The 22,166-nt window shown below is 50.6% G+C and overlaps 1 protein-coding gene across 7 annotated transcripts in view; it reads left to right on the top strand.

Moving 5' to 3' along the window:
- SLC66A2 (solute carrier family 66 member 2) overlaps window positions 1–22,166 on the top strand; it is a 47,636-nt gene that overhangs the window by 14,001 nt on the left and 11,469 nt on the right. For 2 of the 7 annotated variants that reach the window (XM_010362018.2, XM_010362017.2), the window contains exons 4-6: window positions 3,624–3,677; window positions 13,076–13,172; window positions 16,882–17,098. The exons of 1 other annotated variant lie outside the window; for it this stretch is intronic. In XM_010362018.2, the coding sequence (XP_010360320.1) occupies window positions 3,624–3,677; window positions 13,076–13,172; window positions 16,882–17,098 (368 nt within the window). Of the gene's footprint in view, window positions 1–3,623; window positions 3,678–13,075; window positions 13,173–16,881; window positions 17,163–22,166 lie in introns of all 7 variants that reach the window. 4 more of the 7 variants (XM_030925816.1, XM_030925815.1, XM_010362019.2 and 1 more) reach the window with 4 other exon arrangements.

Below are 22,166 nucleotides of genomic sequence, written 5' to 3'. Positions count from 1 at the left end.
GGACCCCGAGGCCCGATCCGATCCAGGTTTGGTTCTTGTGTTTCGCAGGATGGTTGCCCCGTTCCGTAGGAGGTGTGTGTGGTCAGCGGCCACTGGGGGGCTCAGGCTGAGGCCGGGAGCTCGTCAGGGCTGCAGGATGTTTGTCGTCTGTTAGCTGGAGCCCCTCTGCGGAGAAACGGGCTGGTACCCATTGTTCAGCTGTCCACAGGTGTGATTTATAAAGGAAATGCAGGTCTCTCTCTTTACCAGTTTTCAAAGTTGGTTCCCTAGCATCTTGCAGTGATGAGTGCATGTTTCTGAGTCATTCTGAACACGTGAAGTGGACGTTTGGTGGTTACTGGATTATCACACTTGTTAAAGCTCCAGTTCTTCCCTCTGGCCAGGGAGCCGCATCAGGTGCTGCTGGGCCCTTTCCACCCAGCATGAGGGGTCTCTACACAGGATCTGGTATAACAAGGTACTCGTGTGGCAGCTACGTCTCCTGCCCCAGACCTAGAACCCGTCGTTTCTCCAAGGAGTGCTGGTATCTGGGACACAGTGTTTGGAGACCACAGCCTGGGCATGCGTGAGGGTTGGCCTACAGGTTGAGTTTTTGGCTTTTTCAGTGGATGGAGCTAGGAAGTGTGTTTTGGTGAGGTGAAATACTTCATGAGTGGGCACCAATTCTTCCCCTTTTACTTCAAACCTCTAGGCCTGGCCGCGTTGCTTAGCCTGAGGTCTGCCTCCCTTCTGCCCTGTACCAACTCCCTTCCTCAAGGACCCCACAAATAATGTAATGTGGCATCCTCATGCCTCCCTTAGTCCTCTCTGTGTGCGGCAGTCTGAGGGTCACCATGCCGGCACCAGCCTCCTGGTGACTGAAAACGTTTGTTTTATTGGGGGTGGGGGTTTATATGCTCAGGATTGCACATCCTCAGGGCACTTCCCACTGGGGACAGAGGTCAGGTCACTGCTGCATGTTATGTCACCGGGAAACAGACGCACCTTGTCAGGGGTGCACCAGCAGCTGGATACATGGGGTCATTTGTTTCATTTTAAATATTTGCTTTTAAAAAGTTTAACTTTGTTTTATCATGTACTTTTTTCCTTTTAAGTTCCTCTTAGGGGTTATTTGAGAAATAATTGTCTGTAGCTCAAAGTCAGATGGTTTAATTTACTTCACATTTCTCCCAAATCTCAACACTCAGAGTTCTAGGCTGGAGGCCAGGGAGAGGGAGTGGCTGCTGGTTAGTCGAGGGTGTTTTTTTGGGGTGCTGAAGATGTCCTAAAATTAGATAGTGATGGTGTTTGCACAACTGTGGATATCCTAAAAACCATTGAATTGTACACTTTAAACAGGTGAGTTAGTTATAGCTCAAGAAAACTGGAAAATGTGTTGTATGTAGGGGTCATGTGCCATCTTGCATGCATTTTCAGGGGTTTATTGAGATTCTTGGACGTCACATTAGGAATCCCTGTATCTGCCTGTGTACCTCCTCCCATTGCGGGCTTGCCTGGGCCACTGTGATCATGTGCTCTTCCCTGGTCCCAGGCTGGCTGGCACCTCCCTGTCACTATCACCCCTCCACTCCCCCATACACGCTGTACCGACAGGGTATGGTGCAAACCTTTCTTCATGTGCTGACAGAAGTGGTCTCCAGTCGTGACATGGACCAAAGTCCCAGGAAGCAGGTGATGGCCTCTGTGGCCCAGCCATCCTCCTTCCTGCCAGTCCTGTGGACTTGTCCTGTCTCTCTTGTTCCAGTCTCTTTGGCTACTCCACAAGTTACCCCAGATCTTAGGACTTGGAAGGACAACAGTTATTTTGCTCGTGAGTGCATTTTGGGTGGAACTTGGCAAGAAGAGCTGGTCTCTGCTGTCCTCAATCTGGGGAGCTCAAAGGCTAGGGCTGCAGCCCTTGAAGCTCATTCTCTTGCTTTGTCTCTCTCTCCCTCATTCACTCTTTGGCATGGCTGGTGCTGGCCATCTCCTGGGACCTCCACCCAGGCTCTGCTGGGACATCCACCAAGGCGGCCTCATGAGACCTGGGCTTCCTCACAACATGGCCAGGTCCCAAGGGGGAGCTTCTTGGGAAAGCAGGTGGAAGCTGTATCTTTTTTATGACCTAAGTCTTGGAAATCACAGCATTGCTTCTGTGGACTGGAGCGGTCACAAGCCCACCTGTGATCAAGGGGAGAAGACACTGACACCACCTCCCTCAGCACAGATTTGTGGAGATGTGTGACTGTTGAAAATGTTCCTGGCAGCTCTCTCAGTGTCAGAACTCTTTGCATTCTGTCCTACACAAACATGGATCTGATCACACTGCTTTCCAGGCAAGGAGCCCAGGTGGCTTGAGGGTGTGCCCAGGACACAGCCAGGTGTGGTAGGGTCCAGCCTCTGCAGCCTGAACCATGCCTTCTTCCCCAGCCTGCCAGCTGGCTGCCTCCCACCCTTGCCTGTTCACAGTCACACCTGGATGTGAGAAGGGAAACAGTGTAGACCGAGCAGTCCTGCTTTGGGTGGTCCCTCCCTCCCTCCCACCCCTTGCGGATCTTGGTCTTGAAAAGAGGCACCAGTGGAGAGGGATATTGTCTAAATCAAAGCAACAGATGGGATGAGCTGAGGGACATAGAATCCAAGAGGCAGTGTTGGGGGAGCCTGGGGGAGGAGAGGAGACTGCACTTTGTGTGCTGCATTGGTTTATAAAACCCTCAAATTTGGTAGAAATATTGCAGTTCCTGCCTTGTGAGTGGAACAACACCCTAAGTCCAAGTAGCAGAGGGCAGAGGTCAGAGGTCATCTCGTATTTGCTTTTAGCTGTTCACTTGCAAAATTTCCATTTTAAGTCTACATTGCCTGGAGCAGGCAACACACAACCTTTGATCCCACTTCTGCTTTCTGATCCCAGGACTCATTTGAGTCTCTTGTTTATCAACCGTTTTCAATCCCAAACCCCATGGGGCTTCCCAGGAGCCACCTAGAGGCTGTTTTCCAGGACCTTGGCTGCTGTCTTGTCCTGGGGCTGCGCAGATGGGGAGGTTGGCTCATAACCTGTCATTGCAGGTGCTGGGCCCTGGAGGGTGCTGGGTCCCTGTCACATTGTCCATGTGTCTCTGTGTCTCTGCAGAGGTGCTTGTCAAGTGCACATGTGGAGCCAGCCATCCTTTTACAGCAGAGTGTACTCTGAAACAGCTTTATCAGGCAGTCTTCTGAAGGGTTTTGACCTGGGGCAGCTGTATTGCAACCGAAGCTTGCATACAGCCGAGTTTCTAGGAAGAGGGGAGCAGGATCTGTCTGGCTGCTTTCTATCGGCACAGCATGCTTGTGGCGGGCTCCGTGCTGCCTTTCTCCTGAGAGATTAAATGGAAATGTGGTAACTTTTAATTTTTGGTTCAATTTTTCTCCCATTCTCCCCATTCACTTTTTTATGATATTGGAAGAGGTTAGGTTTGCAGAAAAATAGTTCAGAAAGTGGATTTTCTAAGGCACAAAACCAAAATCTTGTGACCTTTCTGTTCTAGTTTTTTTTTTTTTTAAAGAAATGCAAAAAGTTCTGAGAACACAGCTGTTTACCTGCGTTAAAACCAGTCTCTTTCTGTCTTTTTCCCCTTTCTGTTTCTGTCTCCGTTTTTAACGTGTAGCTGCAGATAGCAAGGATGAAGAAGTCAAGGTCGCCCCCAGGCGGTCCTTCCTGGGTATGTACCCTGTGCGTGCACCGCCCGCAGCGTATTCCTTTCGCCTCATTCCTGCAGCTGTACTTCCTCCTGTCATTGCTTCCATCTGTGCATGTGCGTGCGTCATCTTTACCAAATGTGGCCGAGTCTACAGCAAACTAATCAACCCCTAGCTCTGCTGTTTTCAAGCATGAAGTAGTTCTTAGAAGCCTGTCCATGTTCTTCTGTGTGTGGGGAGATGGGGGTGGGAAGGGGAAGAGGGAGGGAGACAGGAAGGGAGGAGAAAATTTTAGATGACAAATTTTGGACTTTGTTAAATTTATTCCCAAGTATTTTATCCTTTTTGATGCTATTGTAAATGGAAATGTTTTCTTAATTTCAGTTCTGCTTGTTCATTGCTACTTTATAGAAATGTAATTGATCATTGCATGTTGATCTTGCGTCATGCAATTCTGCTGAACTGGTTTGTTCTAAGAGTTGTTTAGTAGATTCTCTATATATGATTCTGTCATTTGCAAATAGAGATGGTTTTAATTCTTCCTTACCAATTTAGTTGCTTTTATTTCTTTTTATTGTTTAATTATCCTGGTTATAAGCAGTGAGAGTGGATGTACCTATCTTATTCTTCATTTTAGTGAGAAAGCATTCCATCTTTCACCACTAAGTATGATGTTAGTCAATGGATTTTCCATAGTTGCCCTTCATTAGGTTAAGGCAGTTCCCTTTTATTTGAATTTGTTGGGTGTTTTTATAATAAGAGTTAGAGTTTGCCAAATGCTTTTCTGTGTCTGTTGAGATGATTATGTGGGTTTTGTTTTTTATTGCACTATGATGATGTACTACCTTGATGGATTTCTGTGTGTTGAACCAACCTTGCATTCTTGGGATAAATTCATGTGGTCATGGTGTCTAACACTTTTTATCTGTTGCTGGATTTTATTTGCTAGTATTGTATTGGGGATTTTTTGTATCTGTATTCATAAAAGATAATGGTCTGTAGTTTTCTTGTAATGACTTTGTCTAGATTTAGTACTAGGATAATACTGACCTTATAAAATAAGTTGGGAAATGTTCCCCTCCTTTTCTGTCTTTTTAGAGTTTGCAAAGGGTTGATACTAATTCCTCTTTAAATATTTTTAGAGTTATCCAGTGAAGCCATCTGGGCTTGGGCTTTTCTTTGTGGAAAGTTTTAAAATTACGAATTCGATCTCTTGTTATAAGTCTATTCAGATTTTTTGTTTCTTCGTAAGTCAGTTTTGGTAGTTTGTACTGAAATTTTTCCATTTCACCTAAGCTATCTAATTTGTTGACATATAATTTTTCTTAGTATTCCCTTAGAATCCTTTGTATTTCTGGAAAGTCATCAGTAATGGTTCCTCTTTTATTCCTGACTTAAGTAATTTGATCCTCTCCTTTCCTTTCTTTTTTTGGTCAGTCTAGCTAAAAATTTGTCAATTTTTTGTTCTTGTCAAATAACCAACTTTTTAAAAGGTGTTTCTTTTTCCTTTCTTTCTTCCTTTTTTTAACACAACACATCCACATTGCCCATCAAAGAACCAATTTTTGGTTTTGTTGATTTTCTTTATTGCTTTTCTATTTTCTACTTTATTTCACTCTAATATTCTTTCTTTCCTTATGCTTGCTTTGGGTTTAATTTACCTTTTTCTTAAGGTGGAGGTTAGATCATTGATTTTTTTCTTTCTTCCTTTATAATGTAGTTATTGGCAGCCATAATTTCTCTCTAAGCAGGTGCTTTACCTGCGTCCTATACTTTGGTGTGTTGTGTTTTTGTTTTCATGCACCTTAAAGTATTTTAAAATTTACTCCAAGGTTTCTTCTTTGACCCTTTTATTATTTAGGAATGTGCTAACTTCCACATATTTGTGAATACCCCAAAATGTCTTCTGTTATTGATTTCAAATTTATTTCCATTATAGTTGTAGAATATACTCTGTTTTATTTCAGTACTTTTATTTATTTATTTATTTATTTATTTATTTATTATTTTTTTTGAGACGGAGTCTGGCTCTGTCGCCCAGGCTGGAGTGCAGTGGCCGGATCTCAGCTCACTGCAAGCTCCGCCTCCCAGGTTCACGCCATTCTCCTGCCTCCGCCTCCCAAGTAGCTGGGACTACAGGCGCCCGCCTCGCCGCCCGGCTAGTTTTTTGTATTCTTTAGTAGAGACGGGGTTTCACCGTATTAGCCAGGATGGTCTTGATCTCCTGACCTTGTGATCCGCCCGTCTCGGCCTCCCAAAGTGCTGGGATTACAGGCTTGAGCCACCGCGCCCAGCCACTTTTATTTATTTTTAAAAAATTTTTGGAGACAGAGTCTTGCTCTGTTGGCTGTGGTGTGACTTGGGCTCACTGCAGCCTCCGCCTCCTGGGTTCAGGCAATTCCTGTGCCTCAGCCTCCCGAGTAGCTGGGACTACAGGTGCGTGCCACTGCACCTGGCCAATTTTTTGTATTTTTTATAGAGACAGCATTTCACCATGTTGACCAGGCTAGTCTCGAACTCCTGAGCGCAGGTGACCCACTCACTTCAGCCTCCCAAAGAACTAGAATTACAGGCATGAGCCACCACGCCCAGCCAGATTCCAGTACTTTTAAATAGAGGCACATCTTACGGCCTAGCATATGATCTATCTTGGAGAATATTTGATGTCCATTTTGCTGTGGTTGGGTAAAGGTGGAGGGTTGTCTGTTAGGTCAAGTCTACAATTTCTTTATTGTTCTTCTGTGTAGTTGTTACGTCCATTACTAAATGTAGGTGTGGAAGTCTGTAAGTGTTTTTGAATTATCTTTTTCTCTTTTCACTTCTGTCAGTTTTTGCCTGATGTATTTTGGGGCTTTGTTGTTTGTTAGGGACGTATATGCATATTTTCTGTTTTGATGTCTGTTTCTTCTGATGTTAGTGTCATCACATGCACATCTCCTGTGGTTGCCATTCGATATATTCTTTCCATTGTTTTACTTTTAACTTTCTTATATCTTTGAATTTCAAATGAGTCTTCCGTATGCATACAATGGATCTTTAAAAAAATCCATTTTGGCAATTCTGCCCTCTGATTTGATTATTTCATTCACACCTAATGTTATATGTTCAGATTTACATCTGCTACTTTACTTTTTGTTTTCTGTATATATATCCCATGCCTTTTCCCCTTAGCTGTTGCTCCTTTACAGCTTCCTTTTGTATTAAGTAAATATTTTCTAATGTCACATTTTAATTTCTTTAAATAATGTTTTCTGAATTATTTTCTTAGTAGTTACTTGAAGGCTTACAACATGCATCTTAACTTATTAGAATCTACTTCAAATTTATACTAACTTAATTCCAGTGACAGGAACCTTACTCCTACATGGTTCGATTTCGTCCTCCCTTTTTAAATGGTATGATTATTGTACATATTATGTCTACATATATTACAACCTAGCAATATATTTTTCTGATTGTTCCTTTATATACATTTTATGTCATTCAAGAACTGGAGGCTGGGCGCGGTGGCTCACGCCTGTAATCCCAGCACTTTGGGAGGCTGAGGCGGGCGGATCACGAGGTCAGGAGATCAAGACCATCCTGGCTAACATGGTGAAACCCCATCTCTATTTAAAAAATACAAAAAGATTAGCCGGGCGAGGTGGCAGGCACGTGTAGTCCCAGCTACTCAGGAGGCTGAGGCAGGAGAATGGCGTGAACCTGGGAGGCGGAGCTTGCGATGAGCCGAGATCGCGCCACTGCACTCCAGCCTGGGCGGCAGAGCAAGACTCCATCTCAAAAAATAAAAAAGAACTTGAGAGAAGAAAGGAGAACAAACATATGGAGTTATTTTATTAACCTTATTTACCATTTGTAGTTCCTTTTATTTCTTTCTGAGACTGAGTGCCATCTACAGTCATTTTCTTTCTCTAATACAGTTTTGATCCCATCCATCTCATTTGTGCTATTGACATTATTGTCAGTTATGTTACATTTCTTTAGGGTAAAGGCCCCCAAACAATACGATGCATATTGTTTTATGCAGTTACATTTTAAGTCAACTAAGAGAGGAAAGGAGAAGAAATGTGCACCGATATCACCTTTTATAATAACTGACATCATCGTCTTTATACTCTTTTTTAATGTGGATTTGAATTGCTTCTGATGTTAACTTGTTTTCAGCATGAAAAACTTGTTTTCTGTAAGGTGTGCCTACTAGCAACAGATTCTCTCAGTTCTTGTTTATCTGGGAATCTTTATTTTCCCCTTATTTTTTAAAAAACGTTTTACTAGATATAAGAATCTTAGTTGATGATTTTTTTTTCTTTTCAGTGCTTTGAATATGTTATTCCACTGCCCTCTGGACTCCATTGTTTCTGATGAGAAGTCAGCTGTTAATCTTATTGGGGTTTCCTTGTAAGTGATAAATTATTTTTCTCTTGCTACTACTTTCAAGATTCTGTCTTTGTTTTTTGGCATTCATTATTTAGACTGTGATGTGTCAGGGTGTGGATCTCTTTATCAGGCTTGCAATTTGTGGAGCTTGTTGAGTGTGTAGATTAATATTTTCATCGTATTTGGGAAGTTTTCAAAAGTCATTATCTCCTTGAATATTTTTTTCTGCTCCCCTCTCTCCTCTCCTCAAGCTCACCCATTCTGCATGTGCCGGTGCCCTTTCCTGTCGTCCCACCTTTCTCTGAGACTGTGTTCTTTTTTCTTAATTCTATTTTCCGTTTGTTCTTTAGGTTGCATAATCTTTATTGAGCTTTCTTTGAATTCACTGATTCTTCTGCCAGCTCAATCTATTGTTGAGCCCTTATAGTGAGTTTTAAAATTTCAGTTGTGCTTTGCAACATCGGAATTTCCACTTTTTTTTTTTTAGAATTTCTGTCTCTTTATTGATAATCTTTGTGTGATCAATTGTTGTCATATTTTCTTTTAATTCTTTATGCATGGATCCCTTTAGTTATTTGAACATATTTATAATAGTTATCTTAAAGTCTTTTTCTACTGAGTCCAACACTTGTGCCTCTTCAAAAGCAGTTTGTGTCCTGCTTATTTTTTTCCTCTTCTGTTTCTTTGTACAACTCATTTTGTTTTGTTATTGCAAGCTGGACATTTTAGGTAAACTATAGTAGCAGCTGTGGATACGGATTCCCCCACTTGGGGGAAGGATGACTTATTGTTTGCTTGTTTGTTTTGTGATTTGGCTGGACTAGTGCAGTCTCTGGACCTCTTCTCTCTCAGGTGTGGTGGTTCTGGCTGGCCGTGACCCTCCCTGATATTCCTGTTAAGCTTCTGGTGGTCAAACCAGCTATTGGCCTCACTGGTGGCTGCCAGCTGATTTGATGATGCCCTGGGGGATGTATTCCCCACATCTGAGCAGGGTGGCTATTGAGGCCACTGTTTGGTGGTGGTTCAGTCCCCAGGAGGGCTTCTCTTGGCTGTCCTTTCTGGTTCTGTTTGATAAACTTTGAGCTCGTCATGGAGCTTCTAGCTCCTCTTAGTTGCTGGCTGCCGAGGTCTCTGTTGTTTTTGTTAGCATCCTTACACTTGAACTTGCACCTGCTCTAAGTAGGGCGTCCCTCTAGGGAGAGCTATGGAGCTCTCTATCCTGATACTGCCATCACCAGGACAGAACCTCTGGACCTCTGAGGGTGACAGCTCTGCTCTGAGTGGTGCATGGGAATTGGGTTGTTGCCTCTGGTCTTCTTAGTTTGCCCCTGCTTGTGTGGAACCTCTCCCAGTGAGCAAGCTGAGGCAGGGACAAGGGATGCTCAGTGTCCTTTGCCCCTGCCTCATGGGTGGGGGCTGAGTGGAGGAAGGGAGCCTGGGGAGACAGGAACTGAGTAGGCGATGAAGAGCTTGGGCGCTCTTCATAAAGGGGGTAAAAGGCTGCTGAAAATGAGAGGAGGCTGAGAGCAGGCAAGGCCGCCCGACAGGGCCCATCTGGCTCCTCTCTCCCAGGGCCTCCCTGGCTCTGGCTGAGGTGACTACAGGAATGTGAGTCTCAGCAGCTGTTAGGGCAGTGTGGCGGCGAGCGCTTGTCTGTCTGTGCAGCCTTGGGTTCGGCCGTGGACGCCTGTCTTGGCAGTTGCTTGATTTGTTCTTACCGAGTGGGAGGGTGTTTGTTTCCCAGGGTCCTCTTTGGAAGCCAGCACGGCTCCCCACTTCCCGCTCCGGCCCTGGACGTGCTCAGTCCCCACGCTGTCTGTCCCACTCACCGGGGTTGGGGCGGGGCCTCTGTCACTCCCGGGGTTGGGGCGGGGGCTCTGTCACTCTCCGAGGGTCTCTGGTGTGGGTCTCTCTGCGTCGTCCTCTGGCCCCAGCTATGCCATCTCCCTGTGCCTATTGCCGTCTGCTGCACAGGTGGCGGGATTAGAGGGGGTCATCGAGGCCAGTGCTGGTCTCAAAGGCTAAGAAGGGCATTCGTCCTCATTCTGCAGCAGGTGGTTTGGCTGTCTTTGTCAAAAACCTTTCGTGTCCCTGATCCTTAGGATAAAGTAAAAGTGGGCCCTGGTGGCCTCAGGGGCCTCCTGTCTGTGCTCTCCCGACTGTAGCCTGCGCCCCTCAGGTCCCCCTGATGAGCCCCTGTGTGCCCGCCCGGGGTCCTGCTGAGCCCTGCCTGCAGCTCTGGGCCTGGGTGGTGCCTGTTCGCTCCACTCCCAGGTGGCTGGGCCGTTTCCAAGGACAGGCTCTGCCTGCTCAGCTCGCGTGGGGTGGAGAAGCAGACACAGCAGGTGGGGCTGGTACCTGCCTGGAAGGGCAGCTCGCAGGAGGCCAGGTGAGCCTGGACCAGGGATTTGAAGGAAGTGGGAGGTTGTTTTGTTTTTTCATGGAGAGTCAATTTGTATTTTTAAAAATATTGAAACAGTCACAAAGTTAAAGTGGGAGCGTGATACAGTTTAGTTGCTGGGACTGGCCGTCACTCCAGGGAGCACCAAAGTGCTTAAAAGAACAGTTACTGGCCGGGTGCGGTGGCTCATGCCTGTAATCCCAGCACTTTGGGAGGCCGAGGCAGGCGGATCATGAGGTCAGGAGATCGAGACCATCCTGGCTAACATGGTGAAACCCCGTCTCTACTAAAAATACAAAAAATTAGCCAGGCGTGGTGGCGGCGCCTGTAGTCCCAGCTACTCAGGAGGCTGAGGCAGGAGAATGGCGTGAACCCGGGAGGCGGAGCTTACAGTGAGCTGAGATCGCGCCACCGCACTCTAGCCTGGGCGACAGAGTGAGACTCCGTCTCAAAAAAAAAAAAAAAAAGTTCCTTCGCCAACACTTGTGGTCCGTAATCTGTAACAGAGCTACAACTAGGAAAACTAGAGTGGTGGTAGCCACTTATTTAAGAAGTCATTCAGGTAAGCAGCTGCACCGTCTGTACTCCTTAAGTAGCAAAGAAGTTGTTACAGTCTTCTGAAAACTATCACTATGAGTGCTATAATTCCGAAGGTAATGTCTCAATTAGAATTCATGCAAGAACCCTGAAAAAAGAAAAAAAAAACAATTTCCTCCCCTCCAGAATGTCCCTGAGCAGTGTGGCCCAGGAGGCTCCCTGGCCCTGTGAAAGTCACCCTGTGGCTCTGGGGTGGAGCTCAGTATTACTGAGACGCCGTTCACGTCCTGTGAGCACCAACCGAGTGTGTGATCTGTGAGTCCCGAGGGTGCCTGCAGGGGTCTGATGCGCCCAGCTTCATGCCACGTGGCAGTTCTCCGTTCAGTGTTCGAAACCAGTGCTGTGATGCCCTCCAGCCGTCCCAGTCCCAGCAGGAAGCTCTCTAGCATTCTCTTTCCCTCTCACGTTTGTTACTGGAAAGGGCTCCCCACCCAGACCCCAGAAGAGGACTCTTGGGTCTCGTGCAAGAAAGAATTTGAGGCGAGTCCATAAAGTGAAAGCAGGTTTATTAGGGAGGTAAAGGAATAAGAGAATGGCTCCTTCATAGGCAGAGCACCCCAAAGGCTGCTGGTCGTCCATTTTTATGGTGATTTCTTGATGGTATGCTAAACAAGGGGTGGAATATTCATGCTCCCCTTTTTAGACCGTATAGGGTAACTTCCTGATGTTGCCACAGCATCTGTAAACTGTCATGGCACTGGTGGGAGTGCAGCAGTGAGGACGACCAGAGGTCACTCTTGTGGCCATCTTGGTTTTGGTGGGTTTTAGCCGGCTTCTTTACTGCCAGCTGCTTTATCGGCAAGGTCTTTATGACCTGTATCTTGTGCCGACCTCCTGTCTCATCCTGTGATTAAGAATGCCTGGGCCGGGCGCGGTGGCTCAAGCCTGTAATCCCAGCACTTTGGGAGGCCAAGACGGGCGGATCACGAGGTCAGGAGATCGAGACCATCCTGGCTAATACGGTGAAACCCCGTCTCTACTAAAAAATACAAAAAACTAAGCCGGGCGAGGTGGCGGGCGCCTGTAGTCCCAGCTACTCGGGAGGCTGAGGCAGGAGAATGGCGTGAACTCAGGAGGCAGAGCTTGCAGTGAGCTGAGATCCGGCCACTGCACTCCAGCCTGGGCGACAGAGCGAGACTCCATCTCAAAAAAAAAGAAAAAGAATGCCTGACCGTCTGGGAACACAGCCCAGCGGGCCTCAGCCTCATCTTACCCAGCCCCTGTTCATGATGGAGTTGCTCTTGCTTCAATGCCTTGGACCGTTGGCTGTCAGATCCTCTTACACCAGGCTCTCTCATGTGCTCCTGTGGACATGAAAACACGATCTGACGAGAAATCAGATCTTCCTTGCCCATTAGGAGACAGTCTCCTGGTGCACATTCCCCAAGTGGTAAAATTGCTTTTTAATCCAGGAGCAGTTGGACTGATGGAGACTGAGAGCTGGTCTGTTCCCATGGGGCTCCCCGTGGGGGTGCCGGAAGAGATCTGTCTGTGAGTTGAGGGCAGCCGCGCCCATGCGATGGAAGGTTCTGAGGATCAGCTGTTCCCTGCAGGCAGCTGAGGGTCCCAAGAGCTCAGTGCATGCCAGGGTGGGCCTCTGGTGAGCCCCCCAGGCCTGGAAACATTTGTTCAGCATTAGACGCCTCGTTTTCAAGCCTTATCTTTGGTACCGCTATCTAGAAACACATCTCGGGAAGCCACAGTGTGTGAGTCTGCACTGCCGACTGTCAGCTGTTCTCTCAGCACCTTGCGTGGCCATGGGTGTGCGTCCTAATTGCGTTCTTGCCCTTTTGTTCTTGTTCTCAGAGCCCCTCCTCTCCCACAGCCACCTGCCCTCTTGGATTTCTGTCGGACTCAGTAGTGCAGGGGCCTGGCTGCTTTGGAAAGGGGAGTGCCCTCCCCTCCCAGGTCCCTCGGAATAGGGCCAGCTCTTCTGGGAGGACTGCCAGGTGCCTCTCTCTTCACCGATTTAAAAAACTATTAATGAAAATCTCCTGACACAGGAATCTCTCAGAAGTGTGGAAAATGTTCTTTTCCATCTGACAGATCTGGAGTCTCCATGTCCACGAGGTGTCTCCTGTGTCCTCCGACTTCTCCAGACTGAACTTAGAGATCTCATTTCCCACTGTCTGAGCCACCCCAGGTCAGCTTCAGCCAACGTGTTCCTTACCCAGCTCCTCCCCGCCACCTGCTCCAATTCCCCAGCTCATGTGAGCTGACAGCTAATGGTAGATGGCTGCTAAATTTATTTCAAATTGTCCTGGATACAAATGACAGCACCTTAATTCCCAAACTTGGAGTTGAAGGAACTATTTTCAACTTCAGCATCAGAAAATGCTGAATAAGGCTGGGTGCAGTGGCTTAAGCCTGTAATCCCAGCACTTTGGGAGGCCGAGATGGGTGGATCACGAGGTCAGGAGATCGAGACCATCCTGGCTAACACGGTGAAACCCCGTCTCTACTAAAAAATACAAAAAACTAGCCGGGTGAGGTGGCGGGCGCCTGTAGTCCCAGCTACTCGGGAGGCTGAGGCAGGAGAATGGCGTGAACCCGGGAGGCGGAGCTTGCAGTGAGCTGAGATCCGGCCACTGCACTCCAGCCTGGGCCACAGGGCGAGACTCCGTGTCAAAAAAAAAAAAAAGGAAATGCTGAATAAGTATTTACTAATAAGTAGATACTTATTAATAAAATAAGTAGATACTTATACCTGCATCTTTTGGTATAAGACAAATGATATACGTTAAAATTTTTTATTTTGTTGTTAAAATTAGAGATATAATTTACATAACATAAAATTCACCATTTTATCACCATTTAAAAGTACACAATTTGGTGGTTTTTAGTGTATTTACAGAGTTGTGCAGCCATCACCACTGTCTCATTAGGGAGCCTTTCATCATGCCCAAAGAAACCCCTTTGAACCAGTTTTCTTCTTTTTCCCGAGTTCCGTCTTCCCCCAGCCCCGACAGCTCTCATTTGCTGTCTGTGCACTCGCCTGTGCTGGACACTTCATAGGAACAGACTCACTAGCGTGTGGTTCCTGCGTCTGGCTTCTGTCACTTGGTGTCCTGTTTCAGGGTCTATCCGTGTTGTTGCATGAATCTGCCCTTTCTTCCTTTTTGTGGCTGAGTAATATTCCACCGTGCACCAGGCCACGTTCTGTTTGGAAATCTGCCCTCACCTGCAACCCGCACATCTCAGCTGCCTTGCTTCGTGCCTCTCACCCTGCTGTCCCTCTGCCACCTTCGGGAGCCCCTCCGCCGGCCCGTGAGTGGTAAATGCATGAATCGAGGGTGTTTGGTGTGTGTGATCAAGCTCGCCAGTGCCTTTTTATTTTTTTTGAGACCAGGCCCCATTCTGTCACCCAGGCTGGAGTGCAGTGGCACAGCCATGGTTCACTACAGCCTTGAACTCTTGGGCTCAAGGGATCCTCCTGCTTCAGCCTCCCAAATAGCTGGGATCACAGGTGCGCACCACCATGGCCTGCTAATTTTTTATGTTTTTGTAAAGATGGAATCTCACTATATTCAAGACCTCCTGGACTCAAGTGATTCTCCCACCTCATCCTCCCAAGGTGCTGGGATGACAGGTGTGAGCCACTGCACCTGGCCATGTTGTAGATTTTGATGAAGTCTAGTTTATCTTTTATTTTTCTTTTGTTGCCTGTGTTTTTGGTGTTACAGGTAAAAATTCATTGACAAATCCAATGTCTTGAAGTGTTTCCTCATGTTTTCTTCTGAGAGTTTTAGTTTCAGGTCTTATTTTTAGGTTTTTTATCCGTTTTGAGTTAAATTTCGTATATGGTATAAGGTAAGTGTCCAGGTTCATTCTTTTCTCAGAAACTGTTTAGTGAGGATTTTCTGTTAGTCATTTGCCGATTGACTCCTTTCTAGGGAAACTAAAATAGAAAGGTCTCCCACAGATGGACCTTAGACGTGGTTTTCCCAAGTCCCTTAAATCCTCACCCTCCCGTCCACCACCTGCCCATCCATGACCCCACCTGTCCACAGCCCCCCTGCCTGCCCGTCCATGGCCTGCCCATCCGTCACCCACCCGTCCAAAGCCCATCCACCACCCACCTGTCCATAGCCCACCTGTCCACCGCCTGCCCACTCACGGTCTCCCTGCCTGTCCATCCACCACCCACCTATCCACCACCCACCCGTCTGTGGCGCCCCCATCCACCACCCGCCCATCCATGGCCCCCCCGTCCATAGTATCCTGCTCAGCCCCCCTCACTGCACCTGGGTTTCTTCATGAAATACACGTGAGCCCATGCCCTGCTGTGTTCTGGGAGGTGCCGCATACCGTGCCCATCCTTCCTCTGGCCTTGCCTCCTGTGCAGCCCCTTTCCAGCTTGGATGCTGAGCAGCGTCTCACTCAGAGGGAGGGAGTGTGGAGCAGGAAGTGCGACACAGATCTAGGGTCCAGGGGGACGGGGAGAAGGTGCACAGCCTGGCCACCCCTGCCCTGCCCTCACTGCACTGCCAGCCCCACAGGCAGCCAGCCCCCCACACCCCTGGCCTCTCTGCCCTCTGATGCCCCCAAGCCCCCCTAACCTCACCACACTCCAACCCCCGCAGTCCCTCTAACCTCACCCCTCAGCACCCCCAACTCCCTTGACTTCACCACCTCCCATCACCCCACCTGTGCAGCCCGTGCCCTGGCCCTGGTGCTGTAAGGACAGGTCAAGTGCAGGCACATCACACACCTTGCAGGCTTCTTGGCGGGTTTGTCTCCATTCACCTTTTCCCTGCAGCTGTGTCCCCCGGACTGCACATGTCCACCTGCCTCCTTTAATTTGCTAATTTCTGTGAGTGCTTATGAGTATATTTTCTACAGAATACATCATCTAGCAAATGACATCGTGCAGGAGGGATATGGTATGGATTTACTGAGCCTCACTGCTTGAGGCGTGTTGTAGAACTCAAGGTCAACTCGTTGAATCCCCAGAATGTCCTAGGGGTGGTCCCTGTCTCTTCCCGGTAACATCTGAGGAACAGGAGACCGTAGTTAACCCGAGGGGGGCTGCGCCCCAACCCAGGCATCAGATTCCAGTGCAGGGCACTCCCTGCACTGTCCCACTTCTCAGAGATTAAGATTAATTTGAAGAATTTTAGCTTTTTTTTTTTTTTTTTTTGAGAGGGAGTCTGGCTCTGTCGCCCAGGCTGGAGTGCAGTGGCCGGATCTCAGCTCACTGCAAGCTCCGCCTCCCGGGTTTATGCCATTCTCCTGCCTCAGCCTCCTGAGTAGCTGGGACTACAGGCGCCTGCCACCTCGCCCGGCTAGCTTTTTGTATTTTTTAGTAGAGACAGGGGTTTCACCGTGTTAGCCAGGATGGTCTCGATCTCCTGACCTCGTGATCCGCCCGTCTCAGGCCTCCCAAAGTGCTGGGATTACAGGCTTGAGCCACCGCGCCCGGCCAGCTTTTTTTTTTTTTTAAAGAGACAAGTGTCTCTTGTTGCCTAAGCTGGCCTCAACTCCTGGACTCAAGTGATCCTCCCTCCTCGGCCCCCGAATAGCTGGGACTGTAGGTGCCCGCTGCACCTGTCCTGATGTCAGCGTCTTTTACATTGAGTTAATATTTGTACGAAGGCTCTTTCGGGGAGTGTGATCAAGATTACATGGCTCCTCTGACCCTGACCTCTCGCTGGGTTCCCATCTCCCTGACCTTGACCTCTCCCTCGGTTCCCGTCTGTCCTCACTGACCCTGACCTCTTACTCAGTTCCCAAGTTCCCATCTCTCCTCCTCTGACTCTGATCTCTTGCTTGGTTCCCGTCTGTCCTCACTGTCCTTGACCCCTCCCCTGGACCCTAAGTTGTGCTGAGGCCGCTTCTCCCTCTCGCCCTAGACTTCGACCCCCACCACTTCTGGCAGTGGAGCAGCTTCTGGGACTATGTGCAGTGCGTCCTGGCCTTCACGGGCGTGGCAGGCTACATCACCTACCTGTCCATCGACTCCACCCTGTTTGTGGAGACCCTGGGCTTCCTGGCCGTGCTGACCGAAGCCATGCTGGGCGTGCCGCAGCTTTACCGCAACCACCGCCACCAGTCCACGGAGGGCATGAGGTAGGCCGGGGTTGCCGCCACAGAAGCATCACTGCTCCAGAGGCACCACGTGGCTGCAGATTTGGTAAAAATCAAACGCCTGTGTGACTGGCTGTGTATTTCCCATGTTGACCTGTGAAGCTGCCGGTTAAAAAATAGTCAGGTTTATAGGCCTTGGCCCCTCGACCTCGTGTTGGAGCAGATGAGCTTGTCTGGGCCATGTGAGGGGCAGCCGGGACCCTCTTGCCGGCACCTACCCAGCACGGGGTTGGGAGCTGCTCCTTCAGGGCCGTTGAGGCAGAACCTTCCAGTGGGAGGGATGTCCGAGTGCCTGGCCACACAGGGCAGAGCAGACTCGGCCCACCACGCCAGGAGGAGTGCAGGCCAGCCAGCCTGGCCCAGGGTCAGGGCGGGTCTGGTGGGGCAGGGAAGGTGGTGTGGGGGCTGCCTTGGACACTGTCCTTGGTCTCTCCCCACTGGCCCCAGCATGGCCTCTGGCCTCTGAGGTATGTGGTAGAAGGCTGGGCAGGCTGATGTTCGGAACCATAGACCATGCCTGGGCGCCCTGCACCAGTGCGTGCTGGGACACCGCCGTGACCGCCAGGGATAGGGCACGATGTAAGCAGCACAATTCCCACGGGCTCAATCAAGGTCCTGGATGGAAACCACATTGTAATAAAAACAGATCGGCTTGCTGCAGCAGCAGCAGAAAACTCTCGTCCCTCACACCTTCAATACCCAGGTCCGCTCCTCACTGAGGACCCCCCTGGTGCCCGCTCCTCACTGAGGACCCCCCTGGGCCCCCACACTGTGCTGGGGTCTGGTCTCTGTCACAGATGCTGAGGCTGTGATTTGGAGGGAATGTTATTCTTGGATTTGTTATGTTTGGGAAACAGCCTGGAAGACAGGGGCTGACATGTGTTTTGTGTTTGAGAATGGGTGCCCAGGGACCATAGCGCCCCCTTTAGGGTTTTCCTGTGAGTATTTGCAGGTTTGGTATGAGGGCCAGGGGTCCTGTGGGGTGTAGGTTCAGTTGCCGGTTATAGGTGAAGGTAGGAGGGCTTGTTGCAGGTGTGGGGTGGTGGTAGGGGGTGAGATGCAGGTACAGGTCAGGGTTACAGGTGTGGGTTGCAGTTACGGGTGTGGGTTGTAGGTAGGGGTGTGTGTTGTAGGCACAGGTGTGGGGTGTAGGTATGGGTTGGGGTGTGGGGTATGGGGTGCAGGTGTGGGTTCTAGGCATGGGTGTGGATTATAATTATGGGTGTACAGTGTAGGTATGGGTGTGGGACGTAGGTACAGATATGAAGTGTAGGTATGGTTGGAGTGTGGGGTATGGGGTGCAGGTGTGGGTTGTAGGCATGGGTGTGGCAGGCAGGTACAGGTGTGTGCTGTAGGTACTCGTGTGGGACATGGGTATGGGTGTGAGGCGTATTAGGTATAGGCTGCATTTATGAGTGTGGGTTGTAGGTAGAGGTGTGGATTTGGAGGGAGTGTTATTTGGGTATGGACGTGAGGTGTAGGTACGGGTTGGGGTGTGGGGTGCAGGTGGGGGTTGTAGGTACAGGTGTGGGTTGTAGGTGTGGGAGGTAGGTGCAGGTATGAGGTGTAGGTACGGGTTGGGGTGTGGGGTGCAGGTGGGGGTTGTAGGTACAGGTGTGGGTTGTAGGTGTGGGAGGTAGGTGCAGGTATGAGGTGTAGGTACGGGTTGGGTGTGGGGTGCAGGTGGGGGTTGTAGGTATAGGTGTAGGGCATGGGCATGGGTATGGGGTGTATTAGGTGTGGGTTGCAGTTATGGGTGTGGGTTGTAGGTAGAGGTGTGTGGTATGGGTCCAGGTGTGGGGTGTTGGCATGGGTGTGAGGCAGGGACAGGTTGGGGTGTGGTGTGGGGTGCACGTGGGGATTGAGCTGCCCGGGTTGGTGTGATTACAGTGAATCAAGACCACGGGGGTTGCCAGGGTTTCCCGGGTGAGGGTGCGTGGAGGCCCGAGAGCGTGTCCATGGCTGGAACAGGCTCCCTCACTGTTGAGTTGGGCAGTGGAAGCCCTGAGGGCTTCGGTATGGGACCCGAAAGGCAAGGATGCTCCCAGAGAGAAAGTGGGTCTCAGGGCAGGCGTTGCGTGTGGGCTCCCTGGCTGGACGTGGGCCTGGTCCGGCAGAGTGTGGGGTCCCCAGCCACCCCACAGCTGGAGATCCTGTGGGCAGTGCCCGGGTGCCGAGCTTGCGACCTGGAGATCTGTGGGAGGTGCCTGGGTGCCAGGCCTGTGCCCTCCTGAGTGTCACCACAGCCTCGGGGTGAGGTTCTCAACGGATCAGGACCCCACGTGGTGGCCTCCTGGCACCTCTCATGAGGAGCTGGCCGTGTGTGGCCTTGGCCTGGCGAGGCCTGAGAGGGCTGCTCACAGGGGCTCCGGGCTTGGCAGGAGGCGTTGTCCCCGGTTCCAGGGAATGTGTCTCAGGGATCCCGGGAGGTGCAAGTGTTCTACCTTTGAGTTTGCCCCGCCCCCTGGCTGAGCACCAAGCCCCTGTGCGATCACCTGGGCTTCCTTCTGCTTCGATAAACCTCAGGTGTGGCTGGGGACAGGATGTCACAGGCACCCCATCTCCCCGTCGGGCCATGGGAGGCTTGGCCTCTGTCCCTGCCGGGAGGGCCAGGCAGAAGATGGGCAACCCACACAGCTGGCACGTTGTGAGGGCTTAGATGGGGTCCTGAGGCTGAGGGAGGTGGAGCAGTCTTTGTGGAGGAAGTGGGCAGTGAGGTCAGCCAGCTTCAAGTGCCGGACTGCTGAGACCCTGTGCATCCTCGTCAGGAAGGGGGACCAGGAGCAGCGGCGTGGCCCGGTTGGCTCGGAGTGAGGGAGCGTGTGGTTGCTTGTTTCCCGTTGCAGTTACGTTAATGAGCCCTGGGGCACCCCCGGAGAGTCTCTGCGTTGAGGCCCCGGCCTGGCCCTGGGAGGATGGGGAGGGACAGGGTGAGCTCTGGGGTGATGGGGAGGGGATGGGGCTGGACCCGCCCGTGCTGCCCACCATCCTGCATGGGTGAGCTTCAGCCCTCCCCAGGCCTGGTTCATCCGGTTCATCCGCTTTTCAGAGTGACCATCGGGTGGTTTTCCCACTGGAACACAGAAGGCGTTTGCCGCTAGAACACCAGCCAGCCTGACCCCATGCCTGGCTGGACGAGTCTTGGGTCTATTTGGGGAACGTTGCCTCTGCATGGCCTGAGGGAAGGTTTTGGGAGGGTTCTCAGCTGAACCGGAAAGGAAACAAGACCACTCCAGGCCCGGCCTTTGTGCCACACGTCCTTACTTCTGCTGCTCTGACGCCGCGTTTGGCCTTGGCCCCGGGTTTTAGCATCACCCGAGCATGAATTCTGGAGGCCCAGCAGCTGCCTTCCACAACCTGAGACGCCACGGGGTGTCGGCCCCCCATGCTTTCACCTGGCGGCCTAGGGAAGGCAGGGCCTGCAGGGCTCGGGCCAGCGAGGTGGGGGCTGTTCCTGAGGTTCTCTCTGGGCAGGGCTGAGTCAGGAGCCGGCTGTACCTGCGCGTGTGAAGCTGTGTCTCCTTGGGCCTGTGGGCCCTGCCCACCTTCCTCCCTCGGCGCCGCGGACTGTGGGGCACAGGGTCCCACCTCTGCCCCCCTTGCTCTGTGGTCTCCTGGCTTCTCCGCATGAGGTCCAGGCCGCCGCTCTGTGGATCTTCAGCCCTCCCCAGCCTGGGTTCCACTTGCTTTCCAGACGTGGCTTGGGCAAGGGGGACGTCTCCCCTTCGCCACTTCCTGGGTGCTCCTGTGGTACCTGCCTGTTCCTCCTGGCCCACGGCAGCCTTGGGGTGGGCTGGAGAGACCCCCACTTCCTGCTGTCAGACCGCTCCCTGTCTGGAGGCAGGTCAGAGACGTCTCAGGTTCTTGTGTGCTCCGACCTGCCTGATGGGGCATTGTGGTACCCCCAGCCCTGGCAGGAGTTGTGATTCTTGAAGCCATTGTGGGTAGTGGTTTCTGAACGCAGGTTTGATAGATCATGTGTGCTTCCTGTATGATCTCCAGGTTCGTGTTTAACATGACGTATTTAAAATGTGCACACAAACGTACTTACAGATACGTAAAAAACCAAGACTTTGGGCTGGGTGTGGTGACTCACGCCTGTAATCCCAGCAGTTTGGGAGGCCAGGGCAGGTGGATCATGAGGTTAGTTCAAGACCAGCCCGGCCAAGATGGTGAAACCCCGTCTCTACTAAAAATGCAAAAATTAGCTAGGTGTAGTGGCAGGCACCCCTGTAATCCCAGCTACTCGGGAGGCTGAGGCAGGAGAATCACTTGAACCTGCAAGGTGGAGGTTGCAGTGAGCCAAGATCATGCCACTGCACTCCAGCCTGGGCAACAGAGTGAGACTCAGTCTAAAAAAAAAAAAAAGTCAAGACTTTGGTGGCAAATGGTGACATGAGCCTGAAACGTGACAGCCTGAAGGCTTCAGCTCCTTTTCTCTGGGGACCTGCTAGTGCCACTGCCCTGGGTGAGGGAGGTGTGCTGCCTGGAGTCTGCCCTGGGACCCGCAGCCTCAGCTCCACGTTAAACTGAAGGTCCCTAGGATGTTTGATAGGAAGCGACTGAAGAACTCCCAGGTCGATCTCACAGCAGCCCTGCTTCTGGAAAGTCCTGCGTCTCGTGTACATGCACACACGTGCACAGGCCGGCGTGCACCGTGGCCTCCTTGCATGCGCACACACACACAGCCATGCACACACAGTTCGACCTTGGAGCAACTGCCGGATGCATTTTTGAACAGTGACTTCCCTTTAGAAAATACTATGTGGTTGTAGGTTCTGAACCAGTAACGAGATGCGATAACGCTTCAGAAACAGGTTTACTAATTAACGCAGCAGGCTCTGAAGGGCGGATTCGCTGAGAGTGTTTGCATTCCTCTTCCTCTAGTTTTTACTGGATTTGATGCTGTTACCTAACAAGGACTGGAGGGTGACGTGGGCGTAGATGATGAGGGCAGCCGGGGAGCTTTGGTGTTGACGGATGGGGAGGAGCCTGAAATGCAGAAGACATTGGCGGCGGAAGAGCCTGGGCAGGTGCCTGTGCGGCCCCG

The sequence above is a fragment of the Rhinopithecus roxellana genome, chromosome 21 (genome assembly GCF_007565055.1).
Source record: "Rhinopithecus roxellana isolate Shanxi Qingling chromosome 21, ASM756505v1, whole genome shotgun sequence".
NCBI lineage: Eukaryota > Metazoa > Chordata > Mammalia > Primates > Cercopithecidae > Rhinopithecus > Rhinopithecus roxellana.
The sequence above is the reverse complement of the archived record's forward strand: the minus strand, read 5'-3'. Positions and strand labels throughout refer to the sequence as shown.